Source organism: Peromyscus eremicus, chromosome 6, assembly GCF_949786415.1.
Source record: "Peromyscus eremicus chromosome 6, PerEre_H2_v1, whole genome shotgun sequence".
NCBI classification, from domain to species: Eukaryota; Metazoa; Chordata; class Mammalia; order Rodentia; family Cricetidae; genus Peromyscus; species Peromyscus eremicus.
In genome coordinates, this window is record NC_081421.1 from 87,056,136 (window position 1) to 87,079,098 (window position 22,963).

The window sequence follows — 22,963 nt, forward strand, 5'->3', positions numbered from 1 at the left end:
TCCTTTTACTTCTACATAAAATACATAAGAAAGATTTTCTTGAATGTTATAACTTCATATAATGTATTAGTATTGTTCGGTAGCATGTGGTGATATATTGTGTTCCCCAATATTGTGCACCCTAATAAAGTTTATCTGAGGACCAGAGGGAAAAGCCAGCCACTATATTAAACATAGAAGTCAGGCAATGGTAGCACATGCCTTTAATCCCAGCACTAACCATAGAGGTCTGGAGGTATGTACAGACAGACAGGAAATGATGTAGCTGGGCAGAGAGAGAAAATAAGATGGCAGAATAGGAAGGCATATAGGCGTGGGTATACAGGAAGTAGGTCTCTTTGGAGACTGAGGTGTCGGTGAGGTGAGGTTCTCTGTGGCTTTTCTTATCCCTCTGATCTCTCAGGTTTTTACCCCAATATCTGGCTCTGGGCTTTTATTAGTAAGACTTTTTAGCAATTCATGTTAAATTTGGTGGCTGAACATTTGTGGCAAGAATTCACTTGTGGCCTTATGGTTCCCCGGCTCAGGCCCAAGCTGCATTCGGCCTGAGTCTCTTTGGCTTTTTCTCTCCTGGTGGTTGGTGGGCTCTCTCTGGATTCCTATCTTGGACTGCTACCACGCTAGGTAGCTGCTTTGAATTCCCTCAGATATTGGGGCATCCGTCTTAGGCCTAAAGGCCTAGATACCTGACAGTCTTTTCCCATGGGTATCAGCAAAGCATGGCATATCAAGTTGCTGTAGGACTAAGCTCTGCCCCTTGGATTTAGACTGGACAAAGCAACCCAGGATGAGGAATAGGTATCCAAGAGCCAGACAAAGCATTAGGAACAGACTTTTCTCCCACTGCTAGGAGTCCTACAAGTACACCAAGCTACATAGCTGTCACAGATACATTGAGGGCCTAAGTCAGTCCCATGCAGGCTCCCTAACTATTGATTGTCTCTCTTAGCTCCTATGAGCTCAGGTTAGTTGTTTCTGCCGGTTCCCTTGTGATGACCTTGATCCCCGGGCTCATTGGATCCTTCCTCTCTCTCTTCAGCAGGACTCCCCCAGCTCAGCCAATGCTTAGTTGTGGGTCTCTGCAACTGTTTCCATCAGAAGGTTCTCTGATGACAATTGGGATTGTCACCAATCTATGAGTATAGCAGAACGTCTACATTTTTTTCTGCAATAGTGTTTGGTTCTATCCTATGTCTCTGGGCCATCCAGCCTCTTGGTCTTAGCACTCCAGGCAGTGTCAGGAGTGGGCTCACTCTCACGGGATGTTTCTGAGGCTGAACTAGTCATTGGTTGGCCCCTCCCACAATCTCCAAGCCACCCTTAGCCTCCTTCAGGATAAGGACAGGCAGGACAGCCTATAGGTCAAAGATTGTGTGGCTGGGCCAGGCTCCCAATCCCTCCTCTGGAAATCCTGCCAGGTCAGAGTAGATGGCCAGTTCAGTCTACACATCTATCATTGCTAGGAGTCTTAGCTGAGGTCATACTTATGGATTCCTGGGAGTTTCCCTTGCACCAGGATCCTACCTGACCCCTAAACCTGATCTCTCAAGTTCCCATCCCCATCCACCCCCAGTCCACTAGGAACTCTCTTCTATTTCCCTTTCCCAGGGAATTCCATGCCTCCCTCCTTGGGCCCTCCTTGTTACCTAACCTCTCTGGATCTGTGGATTGTAGCCTGGTTATCCTTTACTATACACCTAATATCCACTTATGAGTGAGTACATACCATGTTTGTCTTTCTGGGTCTAGGTTACTTCACTCAGGACAATTTTTTTTCAAGTTCAATCCATTTGTCTTCAAATTTCCCGATATTATTGTTTTTAACAGCTGAGTGATACTCCATTATGTAAACACACCACATTTTCTTTAATCCATTTTTTGGTTGAGAGGCATCTGGGCTCTTTTCAGGTTCTGGCTATTACAAATAAAGCTGCTATGAACATAGTTGAGCAAGTATCCTTGTTGTATGCTTGAGCATCATTTGGGCATATGCCCAAAAGTGGTATAGCTGGGTCTTGAGGTAGAGCAATTCCCAATTTTCTGAGAAACTGCCATATTGATTTCCAAAGTGGCTTTTCAAGTTTACACTCTCACCAACAGTAGAGGGGTGTTCCTCTTGCTCTACATCCTCCTCAGCATAAGCTGTCATTTATGTTTTTGATCTTAGCTATTCTGACAGGTGTAAGATGGAATCTCAGAGTTGTTTTGATTTGCATTTCCCTGATGGCTAAGCATATTGAACATTCCTTTATCTTGTGATTTGAGATTCTTCTGTTGATAATTCTCTGTTTATATTTGTACCCCATTTTTTAATCGGATTATTTGGGTTTTTTGATCCCTAGTTTCTTAAGTCCTTCATATCCATTCAATCCTTACAAAAGACATGGTTCATTTTCCAAATTTAAGCAAAAGTAATCTTTTCCTTTCTGAGTCTTTCAATGTTACTTAGCTTACTAGCTGTAGTGTTATATCAGATTGCTTTTACAGAGTTTTTATGTCATTTACCATATCACTAGTGGTCTTGACACTATTAAGAGGTGCTATCTCTGTCCTATGTATTAACAAATATATATGTTAATTAATAGATTGGGTCTTAGTGCACCAGAAATAAAATTGTTGGCCTAAAAGTTTGCTTATTAGCTACATAGTTTTTGTGTATTACTACAGGTATTCTTCATTGCCTAGGTCAATATTTCCTAAAATATGATTTTGGACTAGGAAGTGGGTAACATTTTTACCAATAAAATCAATTCAAGGACACTATACACAGTAATTCACCTTGAAGATTTCAAAAGCAGTGTAAAAACCATACTTCCTGTAAAGTCCCACAGTCAAGAAACTGCTGTTCTTATTGTTAAGCCAAAGCTAGACAAACATATTGAGCCATAGTTTTTTTTTTATTATAAAGTAGTATGAGTAACAGTTCTAACTGAGAGTAAAAATACATTCATGTTCATTCAGAAAGACCTCATACATTTTATTCATAAAAAACAAATAGGACAGAGTTCAAAAAAGGAGTATCTGAGATGGGAGACAAGGACTTGGCCAAACATTGCTGAAGTCTGTTAGGTAGATTTTCATAGTTGTGACAAATATCTAGCAAAAACAAGCTTACAGGGGGAAGAATTATTTTGGCTCATGATTTTAGAGGTTTTATTTTGTGGTCACTTGGTCCTGTTGCTCCTTGGCTGTGATAAGGCTGAACATTGTAAACAGAACCACAGAACTATGTAATAGAGTGAGTCAGCAGACCGGCAGCAGGGAGAGAGGTCAATGGAACAATGTAGACATGATACATTCCTTGATGACATACATCTAAAAACTTAACTTCTTCCTGCTGGGCCCCACCTCTTAGGTTTCCAGACTGTCTCAAAATAATGCTATCAAGTGAAAACCAAACCTCTTAGGTGCCGCCTAGTGTTCAAAACATAACAGAATCCCAAACAAATATGAAAAGCTGAACTGCAGAACAGCTTCAGAGAGAAGCAGAGTGCATGAAGAAACACAGATGACAGGTCTCCCTATGAGTCATACAATGGAGAGTCAGTGTTCTGTATCATCAGGAAGCTTGCTCAAGTGAGTCTCCACCAACAGGAGTAAGCTCTTCCTAGGAAGAGCTAAAGGCAACTCAGAGTCAAATCCTGCCCATTCCAACACTTTGAATGCTGTCCTATACCTCAGACATAGTCCTACAATTATTCAAGGCTGTATAAAAATTCTCATCAAAAATTCTCTCAAAGTATTTTCCCATACCACAAATTAAGGTGAAAATTTAAATGAGAAGTGAGAGTAGCACATAAAATAAGGGACACTACTCTAACTCTATTCAGAATATTTCCTCTTGCCCCTAATCTTCTAATTGTGTAGAATATGACTAGGTACAGAAAATTCTTAGGAGGATATCACCCATGCTAATGACAGGTATCTTTACAGTCTGTTACATTTTAAATAGGTAGCCAGCTACTTTAATGCAAATGCTTTTCTTTATTCATGCTTAACTCTAATGAGGTTAGAAAATTACTTGAAAGCAATGATTTTATCTATGATGAAGTGTCCATGAGTTTAATGTCATCTCTAATTTTGTATTGCACTAAAAATTTTTATATGAAGCACTGCAAATATAATAATAATTTCAAATTTAAAAATATTTATAGTTATATACTACAGTCTCTGACAGTTATAGGAAGAGAAAAACTCTCCCTAAAATAGCAAGATCCTAATTGCCATTATACTATTTGAAACCCAAGATGATTTTACTTAGGAAATACTTATTGAGTGCTTATTCTGTGTCTGGTTCTGAGTAACATCTTGAAAGTAAAAGATGTAAGATGCAGCCTCTGAGGAGGATCACAGACCAAGGGCCCTCTGCTGACATTGTCCAAGCACACATTGCAAAATTACTTTTAATGTAAGCCGAACTGTGACATGCTGGAAACAGGATGGACATGGGGAGAATTAGGGATCAAGACAAAAGAGAAAAGGAAAAAAAGAAAATTGACTTGTCTTACAAGAGGTAAAGAACGGAGGCAAGCCAGGGCACGAGAACTCACTGGCTTTTCTAAAAACGACAGCTATGAGCAATGCATCAACTAGGGTCTCTTTATAGCTAACTGGTATGTACATTAAACTTTGTAACTTTACCCGATGAAAGAAGTCTACCTCTGAACAAACCATAGTTCACTATTTTTTCAGTGAAACTAGCCTTTACTAATTATTAAGCAATACACATTTACTTAAAAACAAATGGAAACATTCACATCTCTAAAACAAAGAAATAATTGCAATCATATCACCTTTTTGTGCTTATTCCTTGGTGCATTAACTTACGCAACCAAAAATATCATTTAATCAAAATGGATTTATACATATACACCATATACATACATGTGTGTTCATAGAGCTTTCCTCTTTCAGAAATTTAATATTAACATCTAATTATTTTTCTAATTCTTCTATGTGCATTTCTTCATGATTTTCTCTTAATAGATTATATTATCTTTTGCATGTGTGGCTGTATCTGATTTATGATAAAAGATTGAATTCTGAACCCATGTTACATTTATCTCTTTTAGAAACCCTGCCTAGATGAACAGTGATTCTCAAGCTTTAAAAGTCAGCTGTAGGACTCACTTGGGAATTTTGATAAATATGCAGACTAATTGAGTGTCTTTGGAATAGTTCTGGAATGCTGATTTCTGACAAAATTGTTGCTTTGAAAAGAGTACTGAGATACCAGAGGTGTAGAGATCCATCTTAGTCTAGAATAATTTATCCTCATACTATTCTTCATTCAAATTCTTCCCTCTATTAGAGGCTTCCCTTTGTTTTCAGGTTTTTGTTATCACAGAAATTAGAGCAGTTTTTCTTTCTTTTTTTTTTTGCACTCTTTCTAGGTCACCTATTTTCTACTTCTAAATAGCCTGGGGCTCAATGAACCTGGGCCAGTGCCATCAGCTTAACATGTGTTTCTGCCTATCTATGAGGCATGTTATGTTTTTGCCATTTCCCAAGTCCCTCAAACATATGCTATGCAACTTAGTAGGTGTTCTAACACTGCCAGCATTTGTCCTGGCTAACTCAGTGTTACCCTTCAGAATACTTTAAACAACCATCATGATGTAACTGCAGTGAAATCAGTATGAGTTGATATCAGTGTTCAGTGAGCTCTTCTGGAGGGAATCCAGGTTCCTGTGTTCTACAATTAAAGAAAAAAAAAAACTGAGGAGGGGCACAGAGATACAGTGGTGGCAGAACATAGTTAGGTAAAGATGTGTTTTCAAGGGAGGATGTGGGTTGGAGGAAAGAGAGGGAGTTATGTAGCTCTGTGTCTCAATGAACAAAGGATACAGGCTTTTATGTCACACACCCTGGGCTTTTTGGAGTCGTTTGCATTTGGGGCTCATTTGCACCTGTATAGGATTTCTTACACATATTCTGTTGCTCTCAGCTCTGCAAAATAGTTCATGCATTGTGTGGCCTTAGCATTTTAAAGCTCCACCCTGAGATGTATGCTAGCATTATAATAAACAATAGACCAGCTTCAGACAGTCTGAGGATGCACTGTACCTGCTGGGATGGTGGAATTGAGTGGTGAAGAATGAGGACTCCTAGCCTTTCTCTCTGCCAAGTGGTTTCTTTTATATACTTTTGTTCGTCCTTTATGAAGTCTCCATCTCACTCTCTTCCTTATTCTTCTGCTTCAAAATGGTTAAACTCTAACTCTGTTGGAGATGTCACTACCATACTGTATAGCCAGAAGCTTCCTCTGTAGGAGGTGTCACTACCATACTGTAGCCAGAAGTTTTCTCCGGTCTCGCCCGTCCCCAAAGTCCAACAGCTGCTTATAAAATAATCATTCAGAGGCTTAATATTAATTACCAATTGCATGACCTATGGTATGCTTCTTGCTAGCTAGCTCTTATAATTTGACCCATTTCTATTAATCTATAAGTTGCCACGTAACCATGACTTACTGGTACTTTTACATCTTGCTTCTCCTGGCAGCAGCTGGCATCTCTCCTGTCTCTCCTTTCTCTTTTCACTATCTCTCTTGGGTCTTCCTGCCTATCTCCATCCTGCCCTGCCATAGGACAATGCAACTTATTTATCAACCAATCAGAGCAACACGTATTCACAACACACAGAAAAACATCCCACAGCACCATACACTGTTGCTAAATCCCTCTGACATTTCAGATGTAAGAAACAGCATTTACAAACACATTTTATCTCAACATGCATCACCTTGGGGCATTATAACCTTATGAGGCCTTGGAATGAAATTAATTTTATTTTATTTTTTCTAATCTATTATCTTCTTGCTTTTGTGGCCATTTCTAATGATGGATGTCCAATTTTTATAACATGCATAGGTATAACTTCCTTTAGCTGGATTCTTTGAATGCCTATTGAAAGTAACCTTGAAAATGTGACAAGCAGACATGCATTCATAGATTTGGTACTTCTGTTCTTCATGCTAATAACATTGTGATACTTTAGTAGAGATTGCATGTATCCATAAACAGAGAATAATATACAACCAATGGCTTCATTTGACAGGTACAGAATATGTCCCAGTCTATAGAAGTCTTAAACTTGAGAACTCAGAGAGATTTTCAATATGTCTTAAAAATGGAAACCCAAATGAAAGGGCTGAAGGCCAAGTTTCGGCAGATTGAAGATGATCGGAAGACACTAATGACCAAGCATTTTCAGGTAGGTGTGAGTCCTGCAGTCTTGTCAACTCAGCGCAGTAGGCAGCTAGCATGTCACTCAGCTAGAAATTGCTATGCCTTAGCCCATGCATGCATACAAAGTTAAGGACTCACTGGGGAGTCAACAGTCTTGTCAGTAAAAAGTGACCATTAGTAGCCAGGAACACATAGAAAACTACTATTAAAAGAAAAAGAAGGTGCCTCCCAACCCTGAGGTATGTGGAGTTTTTGAGTGTATATTTACAGGCAATTTACCATCTAGGACAAAGGGATATCCCCAGGAATATTAATAATTAAGTCATCAAAGCTTTTTCAAATTGTAAACTTTTAAAGGGAGCAATGATGCCATTGATAAAAGGATGTTTAAAACGATGGTTTTCTAAGTTTACACAAACAAGTTCCTTTTTTAAGATTGCAATGGTTTAATGCCAACTGTCTAGAAACTAAAAATGGAAAAAAATATGTTAAGCATGCTATGCAGACTTTATTAATGATATAGCACAAAGTCACTTATTTAAAAAACTTCTGAAAATGACACTTGAGCCTCTATTAAAATAATTTATCTGTCTTAAAAAAGCATAGTACAGAGTTTTCAAAATGATCAAGGTTATTCATATGTAGCATCTTTTCCCCCTTCTGTCAAATAGACAGTGAGGTTTAATCCTAGTGTAAAAAGAATGACTTGTATTCAAGCTGTGGTCAAGGACTTTGAGCATACTGGAGACATAAAGAGTTAGTTACAAACAGGATCCTTGCCAGGTATATTTTAAAGTGGTAAAAATCATCATGTTTTGGAATTTTCCCTGTAGCCTCGGGAAATTAAGCACAGAGGTTTAGGTGACAGACATCAATACATAATCAGTTTCAAACAAAGAAAAAGAAGATATGAAAGGTGAGGATATTGAAAAGAGAGAAGGTTGAAGTGGTTAAATTATGTAATTTGAGCTGAAGTGAGACTTAAACAAAACCAGAAAAGGAGGGACGGGGGGGGGGGGGGGGGGGGGGGGGGATTAGAGCAAGTCCTAGAAGACACACTTGAAGATTATAGGAACTAAAACTTTGAGGTGGAATAACAGCAAAAAATGTGAGAAAATGGTAAACAGAGAGAAAGACAAGGTTTGAGATCAGGAATCCAGGTCAACCAGAATTCACTGGGCACATACACTCTGTGAGGCAGGGCCAGGCCTTTCTTGGAGGAATGAAGCGCAAGCTCCTCCCATGAAAGACAGGTAATAGGGAACTAGAATGGGCTCCAATGATGACTGAGCATCATTTGAGAGCACAAAGAGAAGAGCTGCTCATTTGTTCACTGAAGATCTACTGAAGCTTTAGAGATTTGACAGTGTTCAAGAAAACCGTGCTGGATGTGACCTCCTTTCCCCAGATACTAAATTCCAGAGAAGATCTAGAAACTCAGGGTTCCAGTATCCACTTTCAATGCTCAGAATTAGAGAGCAGATGGACAAGTAACAATGTGAACCTGGAGCTGTGCTGTTAACAAAGTACTGAGGTGGAAGAGAGAAATGATTCCAGAAAGGACAGCAGCAACAGGGCAGGAGCTCATGCTGCATGTCAGGATACAAAGTACTGAAGACTTGGTAGAACCAAGGAACCATGTAATCTTCCCTGGGTCAGCAGGACCAGGGATGTAGATGCAGGAAACAAAGAAAGAAAGCTGAGTGAAACCAAAAATATTTGTCCTAGTATATAGGTTTTTTGCTTAGCAAAAGCCATGATGTTATTGAATTTTCAGGAAGTACCATGTGATTATGGTTTTGGTTTTCACAGTTCACGTAATCCAAGGATATGCTGGAAATGCCGAAATCTAAATATCAGTAATCACAATAATCATTTTTCTGAACACACATATTCACAGCAAAGTTCAGAGCACTTTAGTGTACTTACTGATTCAATCATACCAATCCTGTGAGGAAAGCATTGTTTTGCTATTTTTAACCCTAGCGGATGAATTAAAACACAAACTATGAGTAAATTTTCTAGCATCTGACTGAAGATTCAAGTTGACAAAGCCTAGCTCCAGATCTATAGATCTGAACTGATAAAGTAGTTCTATGAATTAAAATTAGAGTAATAGGGACTGCAGACTAGGCTCAGTTGGTGAATTACTTGCAATATGAGAATAAGGACTTGATTTCAGATCCCTAGCATATGTGAAAAAGTGGCAGAGTTAGGGGGATGCACACCTGTCTCCTCAGCATTGGAAATTAAAAATAGACATATCTTAAAGCTTGTTAGCTAGCTAATTTAACCTAGTAGGTGAGCTCCTGGATCCATTGAGAGAACCTATCTTAAAAAAAAAACAAAAAAAAACAAAAAACAAAAAACAAAACATAAGCAGAGTATGACTGAGGAAGACACTTGACACCAACATGTGGCCTCCAAAGTGATGTGTACACACACACACACACACACACACACACACACATATGTATACACATGCACAGTTACAAACATGCATACCCACACATGCCTACACACATACATATATACACATACAATATGCACACCAATACTCATGCCCACATCCCCACATTTATGAGCACATCCCACTGCACTCAAATCCGAGGAATAATTAGAGGTTCAACACATGCTTGTGAAACTCATTTCTTCACTGAGTTTCATCATGCATCACATTTCCCTCTAGGTACAGAGATAACATAGGCTAGAAGTAGAACATTCTAAAACCAAGTTTAAGCTGAAAATTACTATATAAAAATCTCTCTTCTGCTGCAAAATTTTCATCTCATGACAAACACTGTCAACTTTTTCTTCTGTGATCTTTCAAGAGGAAAGCTAAGCTAGCCATCATAGTAAGATCAATTGTTGTTGGTAAGATATTATTGCCAGAGCTACACAGTGGAAAATAAAATTCCAGAAGGTATTAGCAAAGCCAGATCTATGATAGTATAATTTTATTTTATAAATATATATATCCCTCTAATAAATGTCCAAAGTTTCAAAATTGATTGCCCAAAGTCTAACAATTTTTGAAAAAATAAAAAATTTGTAATTCATCACTGAAAAGATACTTCCAAAACTTTGATATCAGATTGCTCCTTTGAATACACCCACTGGTAGAATGAAAAAGCTTTCACTGTGGCTGTTGTTATAATTTGCAGCAAATGGTATGAGCAGAGCTCTTATCGTTAAAATTCTAATGAAACAATTGTGTCTCCCTTTAGGGGTACCAAAAGATGCTTAAACTAATAGGCTTATTTCAAAATGAGCCCTAAAATGAGCAACAATCTGCAGTTCTGCCTTTTGACTGCAATAGTTATGAATCTTCCTCATTACTAAGATTCTTTATCCCTCCGATTCAACATGTACATGGAGACACATTCAAAGATTCCCAGATTTATAGGATACGTAAAAATCTCCCCACAAGAAACACAAACCCATGAATCAGGGCAACAACATGAGCTTCTGCTACTCGAATGTATTTATAGTAATAAAGTTTCCTAAGTTTAATTTAAAAATGCAATTTTCTGTTCCTTAAATAATTGTACAGTATGGCTTCTGACAGCACCTATGGGTTATTCTTAAATGATCATAAGCTTGGAACTCCTTCAACAGATGATATCATCTGCAATAAATTCAGAGTTGAGTCAAGCTCCTGCAATACTTTTGTTGTCCACAGCTACCACGTTAAAGGGGAAGAAGTATGGGTGGCAAGTGCGGAAGTTGCAGGTAAAGGTGCAGTTGTGACCCAGTCCTGTGATGACTAGGAATGGAGGACACTGATTGACAACATACACTGCTTGATCTCTTGACAAAAATTAGTGTTTAAGTGTTGAACAGCTCTGTGTAGCTGGCCCAACTGTTAAATATTATCTGTGTACCTTCTTCCCTGAAGGAGTTAATTCACTACATAGGTGGCTAAGCAATTCTGCCTTCTGTAATGACACCTAAATTATCTATGCTATACGACAAATGGAGACAGAAGGTGGCTAATAATTCAAAATGGAAACAGCAGTATTTATCTCCTCAACCTTTGGGAAGTTTAGTATGATTTATCATGTTGTTGAACTTACTGTCTGATGAAGTTGTCCTAAGATGGATATTCTAAAGGGTAAGGAACACCTGAGCACAAATAAAGACAAAGAAGTACATGACCATAGCTAGAAACAGTCTTAAGTTCAAGGAAAAGGCTGATCTAGAATTGAATTTTTTTCATTATGCAATTCTATGGCATGAATATTCAATGGTTGGGTAATTCATTTTCACTAGCTTCTTGTAGGATGTTTGATCTCTTTCCATTACCACCATTCAATACATCATTGGAAAAAGGAATCATGTCTCTGTTTCCAAAATAGATGATGTATTACTCACTTCATAAAAACTAGCAGAAAGTAAGATAATACAAAAGGCCATAATTGCTATGACAGGAAGGTTTTTCTAATTATGATAAGGATCGATTTATTTTATATTGAAGCATGTATCTTCTTAAAGAGAGGTCACTGTGTTAATAAGCTGAGATAGGCAAATTTATTACTAACGACCACATGGCCAGTTGCATTATCAAAGCCTACCTAACTTCAACCAAAAAAAAAAAAATCAATGAAGAAATCTGAAGCTGTTTCAATGAACTCCTTTACATGTCATATGCAATGAACGTAGATGCTTTTTCCTGTTTTAAATGACTCTTGGAAACATTCTGCTGCTTTCCACAGGAACTGAAAGAGAAAATGGATGAGCTACTGCCCCTGATCCCAGTTTTGGAGCAGTACAAAACAGATGCAAAGCTCATCACACAGTTCAAGGAGGAAATTCGGAACCTGTCCTCAGTCCTCACTGGGATTCAGGAGGAAATCGGTGCCTATGACTACGAAGAGCTCCACCAACGGGTTCTCAGTTTGGAAACCAGGCTGCGAGACTGCATGAAAAAGCTAAGTGAGTAGAGGTCATTCAGTTGCTAAAGTCATGAGACTCAGTTTCCAGGAAGACTGAGTCCTCACACTGAAGGAATTCAGAGTGATACTGAGTCAGGCCAGAGTTACTGGACCAAGTGTCCCTTAGTCAATTAAGCATGACTGAGAACTCTTGTTTAGGGTTCTGCAATGTCAAGGCTCTGTGCCTTCAGATAACTACTCTGCTGAATATAAGCAGCTGTGTTAGCTACAGTACTGGATAGAAGGTTCCTTTTTCTAAACATGAGATGGCCATATTTGCTTGGCTGGGGGAGGAAAAGCTTTCTTCCATTTTTTCTTGTTCTGTTTTGTTTTTCTGGGTTTGGGGTGTTTGTTTGTTTGTTTGTTTGTTTTAGTTGTTGACAGTGTGTGAAATGATTAGGATGTAAATTCAAAGACAAGTGTTCTCAAAACTACAAAATAAAAATCTATTCTGGAATAGTCAAAAGGCAAGAGGGGTAGCATGCTTTAAATAGATTATTTGTAGCAAAGCACTCTTCAGTGCATCCATAAATGTTTAAATAAAATCTGAATTGTTACAAAAACCATTTGGACACCATTTAAAATGTAATTCAAATGATTAAAAAAAGAACAAAAATGCAAAATGTTGCATTATGTGAAAGTTACCACAATCACCAAAATTAGAAACAATTAAGAGAGGAATTCCAGGTAGGTCCAGTCCCCTCCTCCCAGGCCGAGCCAAGGGACCCTGCATAGGGCCCAGGTTTCAAACAGCCGACTCATGCAATGAGCACAGCACCCGGTGCCACTGCCTGGATGCCTCCCAAACAGATCAGGCCAATCAACTGTCTCACCCACTCAGAGGGCCTGATCTCAGTCTGTGGGGAAGGCTTTGCCCTGGAGGAGATTGGAATGGGGGGCGGGCTGGGGGGAAGGTGAGGGGGGCGGGAGGGGGAGAACAAAGGAATCTGTGGCTGATATGTAGAACTGAATTGTATTGCAAAATAAAAATTTTTTTTTAAAAAAAGAGAGGAATTCCCACATCAGAGGCCCCACTATAGTTATACCAATTTCCAAAGAAAATCGCACAAGATTAATTCACAAGAAATAAAGTGAATTCAAAGGCTACACAAAAATGCATGGAAATCTTCATTTCTTCTTTTAGTTGAATATTATGTTTGCTACATATTGTGAACACACTTTTCTCGTCTCTCAACTCCTCCCTGATCCTCTCATCCTCCCTGCTCATCCAACCATATGCCATTTCTTTCTCTCTCACACAATTTCATCCATTCCCCCAAGAAGAATAGTCTGGGTGACACATTGAGTTAATAAAGCTTTGCATCTTGAAGTATGTCAATTGTGTTTTTGAGCAATTAACACAGAAATCATGATTCACTCAATTTTAGGAATTAGTTTACTGAGCACTCTCTGATATTACTGAAATAGGTAGGTAGATAAAAATAGCCTACTACAAGTGAGTAATTCCGGATTCTATTTTTAAAAATCAATCCATATATAGCTCACTACACTTGTCTTCTTCCAATACTGGCAATTATACTTAAGTGAAATAATGTTAATCTATATGGTCAAAAGTTCCCCCTTATTGCATTATTTTTGAAATATGTACACTTTTTCGTGGTGTCCTTAGACATAAAAACTTGATATAATATATTAATTATATCTGATATATATACATATGATTACATATATAACCATATATCATATATATGTTATTTACTATCATGAATCATTTTATTCATTTCCTTCATAGACCACAAGGTCTGAAAGAATGCAACAAATAAGTTTCACTAACTAATGTTTCTTATCTTTCATTTGTGTTCATTTATTTAGTTTTCAGTCCTGGGACTCAAACCCAGAACAATTTATATGTTGAATTTAACTATTCTGATACACGTACTCTAACAGTCAATAGATTAAAAGTATCAAACAATAACATCTGTACTCATTTCTCTTAATAAGATAGTTGCTCATTGCTTTAACTGAGATGTAGCTATAAAACATAGAAAACTCAGCAGTGCCTTAGTAGCTGTGAGGAACTGGTTCAGAGCCTCACAAATACCCAAATTTACAGTTGTTAAGTCCCTTTGTATAAAGCAGTATGGTACTTAACAATACCTATGAATGCCATCTCATATGTTTTATGTAATTTCTAGATTCCTTATAAAACCCAATCCAGTCCAAATATCGAGTAAACATGGTTTAGGTAGAAATGACAAGAAAATTAGTCTGTACATGCTTACTACAGATGAAATCATTTTCCAAATACTTTTTATTCCTGGTTGGTTGAACTTAAAAATATGAAATCCATGAAAATAAAGAGTAAGCTGTAGTTGTACTATTTCATGAACTCTTTTCAATTGTCAGGAATCATTGTCTCCTAGTCACTTAGCATAATGACTAGTGGGTTTTGTCTAAAAAAAAAAAATGTGATTTTTGTCCTTCCCACTATTTAGATCAATTAGCCACTTAGTAAGCATCACTGAACAGAGAAGAAGTTTTAAATAGAGAATCTAAATTGTAGATGGAAGGTGAATATACATGACAGATGATACATGATGGATGGATAGATGATAGATAGATAATAAATAAATAGATAATAGATAGATAGTAGATAGATAGATAGATACATACATACATACATACATACATACATAGATACATAGATACATCGATATATAGATAGATACATAGATACATAGATAGATAGAGACACAGAGATAGAGAAATAGAGATATAGATACATGGTAGATGCATACATGGGTGGATGATAGATGGATAAAAATGGGTATCATATTGTGTGTGTGTGTGTGTGTGTGTTGTGTGTCTGTGTATGTGTGTGTACAGAGAAACAGAAACTAAAGCATGAAATTTCAAGGTGTCACTGGGCTAGGGTTTGATTAAAATACATTTGACTTAGTATCTACATTTCTTGGTATTGGTACAAGTTGGATGAACTCATCTCTGAGAATCCTTTCAACTCCATAATCATTGTTACCTTCCAAGCACCAGAATATCAAAGCATCAGACCATACAATCTTGGGAGGGAGGAAAGACAGTACTTAATTAACAACAGGACCATTATCACAAAGAATAGAGGAGAACATATCATGGGGTCAACATTTCAAAGAATCGAAAAATCAACTTGCTACAATGCTCAGAAAGACACACACACACACACTCACACACACACACATACACACAGAGAGAGACAGAGACAGACACAGACACAGAGACAGAGATGGCAAGAGGGGGATTGCAATCTAGTCTAATGAGTAAGAAGGCTCATTCATGACGAGCATCTTCACTCTTGACAGAAGCCTCTCAGCACACAGCTGATTAGCAGAGGGTAGAAATGAACTGGGAAGTGAGAATAAAACTGCAACAATTGTGAGTGCATTTCCCTCAATTTTCTTCCCCAGTGGAGTTAGTTTTAAGTAAAATGTCAGAGGGCACAGCACATAAATCTGAAGATTGAAAATTAAACCAGCTTCCCTGTCTTCAAGGACCCTCCCAAACAGTAAACAAGGCCCCCAGGGAATCACAAGTCCTGCAGGCTACAAAGGCAATATTCTGTTTATTTCAATGAAAAAATTAAAGGTTTGCAGTGAGTAGAAACCAGACAAAACTCCCACAGCAATGCACCCTCGTGGCCTGAGTGAAGTACAATGATGCTTTTTCAAAAGTATTCCACTTTCTCCTCTGAGAGACTGAATAGAATAAAGTCCCCTGCGCTTAATTAAATCGTATCAGATTTCACGACATGCAGAATATAATTATATGCTTGTGAAAACTTGCCTGAGAAAGCGTGGTTAAAACCTCTTACACACCCCCTGAGATCACCAACAGATATTTGATGGAGATAATAACCAGGCTTGCCCCCATCCCTACCCTACTCCACTCTATTCCCTCTTGCTTCTTCTATTTTTAGGGCAATGATTTGGTGCCCTCTAGTGAAACAGGGGGATACATCTTTTTACTAAAACAGCCATTTGAGGTCAAGGTGATGAGACCTCTCTTACTATATTTTATGGAGAATTTGTTTCTTACAATGGAAACCAAATTTTCTATGTGCCTGTAGATATGTTTGTATATTCAACAAATATTTTTGACACCATGATATGTGCTGGCACTTTGTTGGGTATTTGAGGAGCCAAGAAGTGTAAAAGACCATCTCCCTGAGGTAAACAAGCTCATCTTTCAGCAAGAACAGCAAGCACATAAATAGGTAATTGCCACAAGATTGGGTGCCTACTGCTTGAAAGGCAGTATGCCAGCTGCTTTACATATTTGTTTTAATCCCTCAAAGAACTCTGTGCTACACATTAGCACTGATGACTTAAGGAAACTCACAAAAAAAAAATAAACTTCCATAGATTATAAAGGTTATAACAACTTTAAGCCTAAATCCTTCTTATTTTAAAATCAGATTTCTTTCCCACATATGATATCTTTTTTTACCCTAAAACAACTTTACTATTTAATGTTAACATAAATTACAGGAGAAAGAACATCTCGTTCAAGGAAGTAATGGTGTTTTCCACATATCACATAATGAAACCGTCATTGAAAGGATAAATTTTATAACTGTGTATATACATTTAAATATATGCCCAAGGCAGATACTTATTTATATTTACTCCTTTTGTAAAATTACTTTTCACATTAGAGACATTGTTTAGGTAGCTCAGGAAATATAATTTAATAATTGTAACTACCATCCATCCATCCTATTGTTGTGGCCCAGAAGGAAGTGTGAGAGACAGTCATTTGTTCATTAGCCCCTGAAGCTCACGTCTCCCACACAGTCAGCACATCTTCTTACTCCTCCTTTACACTTTTCTCCAAACTGTTATTCTCTGCATCCTCATTTTCACCCCCCAAGTCTAGAACTTCATTCACCATGTTTCAATTGGAAACTGCAATGAGTACCCCCTTTACCACTTGGATTAACTGAAGAAAGACCTTCTCCATTGCTCTCTGTATTTATTCTAATTTTTTCTAAGCACAAATTGGGGCATGTTACAGTTATATGTGAGGCATTTACCTTAAAAACTGAATCCAGACACTTCTGCATGTTGTATGTCAGTGACATGGATACTACACGATTCCCCTCCTCTTCTAAGACCTCAGCATGCACCCTTCTTCTGTCCCAAGCTTTGAACATTCTCATCTTTCATTTCCCCTCTATTGTATATTTTAACCTTCCCGGGCATTGAATGTCTTTATTTTCCCCTGAAACACTCTTCCTACTTAACTGCTGAAACCCTAACACTCTTAATTGTGCACACAGACACCAGCTCTTCTGAGCAGCCTTACTTACTTGCGCCTGCAAGAGTGTGCATTCCCATGGCATGGTTCCCTCAACCATTTCTTCACTCCCCCAGGGCACTAAGCTTATCCATACATTTAAAAGAAAAAATTCATTGATTTGTGGTGTGTGTGTGTGTGTGTGTGTGTGTGTGTGTGTGTGTGTGTGTGTGTGTGTTTGTACCTTTATCTGGCAGGGGGCTGGAGGGACGCTGTTCCTGCATTGAAAGGACTGCCCTTGGCTTGCTTTGTATTGTGTTTAGACTTGGAGACATTCACGACATATCTCAAACACAGTAGGAAATCTAGTTTCTACAAATGCTTGAAGAGAGAATTTTATTTTTAAAATAATTTGCTTTTCACTCATGTAACAAATGTGTGTGTATAATGTATATACATGAGTGTATGTGTCGTGTGTGTGTGCATACATGTGTGCAGTGTGTGTGTGTGTGTGTGTGTGTGTGTGTGTGTGTGTTATGTATGTGTCTTTCCCAAGCCAGAAAGCTTTTGAAGAGAGGCAGATACAAAAGCATAGCATTAGTTCTCACCTGTTTTTGTATTGTGTTGTTATGTTCTTTCCACAACAGAAAGTTCAGTATTTCATTGGAAAATATGTGATAGTATAGGTCTATAGACACCAAAAATCTCATAGAATATGATTGAGGGAACCAGATGAAGAGATCTACGGCCAGGCCCCAGGTGGAGCTCCAGGAGTCAAATTGGCGAGAAAGAGGAGGGTTTGTATGAGCGAGAATTGTTGAGACCAAGATTGGAAAAAGCACAGGGACAAATAGCAAAACGAATGGAAACACATGAACTATGAACCAAAAGCTGAGGAGTCCCCAACTGGATAGGCCTTCTGGATAAGTGAGACAGTTGATTAGCTTGACCTGTTTGGGAGGCATCCAGGCAGTGGGACCGGGACCTGTCCTCAGTGCATGAGCTGGCTGTTTGGAACCTGGGTCCAATGCAGGGACACTTAGCTCAGCCTGGGAAGAGGGGAATGGACCTGCCTAGACTGAATCTACCAGGTTGAGCTTAATCCCCAGGGAAGTCCTTGCCCTTGAGGAGATGGGAATGTGGGGTGGGCTGGGGAGAAGGGGGGACAGGAGGGGGGGAGGACAAGGGAATCCATGGCTGATATGTAAAATTAAATTAAATTATAAAATTTAAAAAAATATAAAAAAAGAATATGTAATTAAAGAAGAGAAGTTAAACTCTGGCTCCCTGGTGTGGAAAATTGAGATTTTAATCAGAAATCTGTGGACTATTTTTGAGAATATGTCTCTAGATTAAATTAAAATAATCCCTAGTAAGTCATTTGAAGTCATTTGCTAGACTATGACACACACATACCTAAAGTTTTAAGGTATATCATAAAATGGTACAGTCTCCTCACTCCATACATTTGAGGCTATTTCTTCTAGAACTTTTGGACTGAAATTACTTTAGCCATGGTTTTCTCTAATCAATCAACTTTACTATAAATTGATTATCATTAATCTTCAATATGTTTATATGCTCTTAAAGTATATCTATATCTAAATCTCTTAAGGAAACAACTATATTCCCAGAAGAAAACACAAATTTCTAAATTATTAGGGATTTCATTACAGTACTGTCCATTTAGTTTTAAGTTTAAATAGCTTTCTCCTTTAAGTTATATTCCTAATTCAAGTTTATATTAGAAAATGTAAATGGAAGAGTTGAGGTAATTTCTTATATGACTAAGAAAGTAAAATTGTGTTTCCTGAGAAAATATGAGTTATTAGACGCACATGTAATTGATGTTATACCCAACAAAAGCTCAGAGTTGATATCTCAATCTTGTCCCCTAGCAGCATAGTTGACAGGACTAGACATAAAGATAAAATTTAAATAATATAAATAGACTTTATCGGGCTCCCAAAGTATGGTAGATATAAATTTTATAGGAGTTTTAATAGACTGTAAAAATCAAATCATACATATTTCTTTTTACAGGAGTTCTCCATTGGCCTTAATAAGAAAGACATAATTTTCTGTCTGTAGATATATTCCATGCCCTATCTAAATTATATGAATGAGTTTGGCCTAAGGATTCAAAGCTAGAAGCTATTAGACAAAGCTTAGTAAGCAGTTTCATATGCTAAAGAAATAAGAAAAGAGGACAGATGTGTGTTATGCATCAATGATCCAAACAACTTCTTCATGCTGCATCCTAAATGGTACCTTTTCCTCAACAAATGATTGTTAATGATGGGTGGTAACTGACAATAGAAAAGGAATGCATAAAAGTCATCAGAGAAATATAATGGCCACTTTCCTCAATAACCTAATCAGTATATTTTCTGAATATGCAGAATGTTATCAATGCTGATACTTTCATGGGTCTCGCTGAAGACAGAGGAGAGTAGCAGGGAAAATCAGTGAGGCAAGACTTCACCCCTCTTTTGTGGCCATGCACCTTTGTGGGAACATTTGTCTCACTGGCATTTGGGGAAATTATCTTTCCTGACTAGCTTCCTTTTTCCTCCGGAAAGTGAGAGTAAAATAAGAAAGACGGTGATTCATTTGAACAAAAGCTAGTTTGCAGAAGTCACGAAACAAAGATGAGTGTTATTGTTTGTTTGGTTTTTTAATGTTTCTGCTCCTTTAGAATGTGAAGATGCCTATGTTTTCTTGATACCAAAGCCCCCAAAATTTAACTGGGAAAGCAGCCGGTTTCATAAATATGTGCTGATTAAATTCTACTGATTTCATTTGACAAGATAAATTTTCACTTAGGAAAACAATGACCAATTTAAAGGAAATTTCTCCTGGAAAGAAATCAACACAAAGAGTTTTTCATTGTTGTTAGCTTCCTGGGGATATCTATCTGATGCTAACAGCATGATGGGGACTATAGCATGGCCACAGTGGTAACTTATTTACTTATTTTTTTGTTTGTTGGATGATTCATGACCACAGATACCACATTCTCCTCATCAATATATAAAAGCTTCTTGATCCTCAATAAATTCAATGCCCTCTTGACCCCTAAAATAACAAAACCTCAAACATTAGAACTCAAATTTTATAATGAAGAAAGTCCATTCCAGAAAGTAAGTGCACTATCTGCCATTATACAATGATTTAAGCATGTGACCTGTATAAGAGACCAGACTTGATACTGTGTGCCTTGGTGTCCTAAGTACATAGGGAGAGGCTTTATGTCTTTATTTGGTTTTAATTAATGCATGTATACATTAAAGGTAAGTGAAGACATGTTTACTCATAAATACTAAGTAAATTTGATTATCTACTTGTGGACTTCTTTTATTTCATTATAATCTTTTACAACATCCGTTACTCCCTATCTGCCACATGGCCCCTAGATATACATCTGACTTTCCTAAATGACAACAGAAACATAATTCTTGTGACTTCATGTTTTCTTGCCACTCTATCCCTCCCTCTTTTTCCTAAAAAGGAACATCTATTGCTGCCATTTGGTTTATAGTGTTTTTCACTATAAACTCCCATCCAAGTTATGATTCATCACTTTCTATGTAAGTTTTATGATCATTAATGATTTCTTTCCACTAATTACTTTTGATATTTTTTCGAAAGTGTCTTGTTAACCATCAGGATGGTATTTTCCACAGAATAGTTCCAGTATTCTGAAGAACTTTTTGCTTGGTCTAGTGGTGCCTTGTTAAAGAAAAAGATTCATCCTCTTGGGATAATTTAGACCAACAGTGAACCCAACTTTGAATTCTTCTCGTCTTTCCATTGGTCTTCCATCTGTCCCAAACAAGGGGGCTTTGCCCTATACTGAATGAACAGTATAGAAAGTATGGTATAGGAATGGGATGAGAAATCTCTTGTTTGAATTATTTTTAGCGACGTTTATAGGGAAAATCTTTACTTTACTGACCCAAAAAAAGCACTCAAAACTGCAAGTAGGTGTTACCAAACCATATCCATATGCATTTTAAGCATTTATAGTTGGTATTTCTTTTCTAGGTTGCTTTCAACTTCATGGCTGCTTTCAGCAAATGAATAGCACAGCACATACACAGACACACAGACGCACGCGCGCGCGCGCGCACACACACACACACACACACACACACACACACACACACAATTCTGGGCCAGGGCATGGAAGAGTTCATAATATAAGACTTCAGCTATACATTTAGCTTAGCTTGAAAACTTATGAATGGGAAGTCCAAGACATAGTAAGTTTGTTTATATGAATTATTTAAAGACAATTTAAACAGTCTAAATACACACTAGGAAAACAAATTGACTACACAGTTTTAAAAGTCTCAAAGCATATTATTAACTCAGTTGCAAGATTGGGCCAAAGTTCAGTTTCTGAAGGCAAGAAGTTTGTAAGAAAAAGCTACTCCCATAACTGGGAGTTCATAACACTATACATTTTTTCCATCTTATTGACAGGCTCTTCCAGAACTCCTCTGCTGGGCACCCTAGATGCTTACTTATAGAGTTCTACTGAGCATAGTTTTCATTGTGTATGTCCCCCATGAAGCAAATACATCTTCAGACATTCACTATTATCACCATACTCAGAAATGCCAAAACTATTTCTCACAGGGGCATCTGCTTCCTTCATGTATATACTTTCTCCACAGATACTATGTCAAATCATGCACAGCTTGAAATTACCTTCACTGGAATCCTGATGTTCTTTTTTTTTCCTCTTCTTCATCTCCCTCCCTGTCACTTTATCTGAGTAGATGGTACTAAAGTCAGCTCAACTGAGCAAGTCACATATTTTCATGTTACACATGAAAACATTCTTAATTTATTTTGGTTTTTCATCTTCACATCTAAACTAAAGTTTGTTTCTATCAACTTTACCCTTAAAATCAGACATCCACATAAAGCCAATTTCCTTTGTCTCAATCGTTGCTTTATACCCCTCACCGAAACAATGTGGTAACTTATAGGGAATATTTCTCCCTACTCTTCATGCTCTCTGCAATTTATTATCCATAAAGTAGATAGAGTTATCTTTTTAAATTGTAGTTCATAGCTATTTTGATTTTCTAATGATCTATTTTAAATTTCTGTGATTTTTAGATCATATCTATAAAAAAATAAAACAAAATACTCACATTGGTTTTACAACTTTAATGATATGGACTCTTTTTCTATCAGTATTAGATCTGTAGCAGGAACACATACAATAGTTAATACATCTAAAGTATCTATCTGTGTACTGAGTAGTATTCTAAATATCCAGCATGTGTTTCTTAAAAGAGTAAGGATACAATCCAGATCCAAATCCTGTTGGTATCCTTAACTTATAGCCCCCTACATACCATTTTAAAACACCATCTTTCCCCAGCTAGCCTTCTACATGTTTAAACCACTTAATGGCTAATATGCTAATTAAACTAAAACCTTAAGTAAATTTCCCTTCAATTTAAGAGCCAGGAGGTTGCTTCTTGTCAATTACATCTCAGATTTTAAGCTAGAAGTCTTCCCTACCTACCTACCTAGGTGGAGTCTAAATTTTTAAATGCATGCACTTAT

At 37.5% G+C, this 22,963-nt stretch overlaps 1 protein-coding gene across 3 annotated transcripts in view; it reads left to right on the forward strand.

Annotated features, from left to right (window-relative positions):
• The window catches only part of Olfm3 (olfactomedin 3), a 44,085-nt gene that overhangs the window by 10,414 nt on the left and 10,708 nt on the right, over positions 1-22,963 (forward strand). For all 3 annotated transcript variants that reach the window (XM_059264982.1, XM_059264984.1, XM_059264983.1), the window contains 2 exons: positions 7,060-7,215; positions 11,906-12,125. In XM_059264982.1, coding sequence (XP_059120965.1) covers positions 7,060-7,215; positions 11,906-12,125 — 376 coding nt within the window. The remainder of the gene's footprint in view (positions 1-7,059; positions 7,216-11,905; positions 12,126-22,963) is intronic.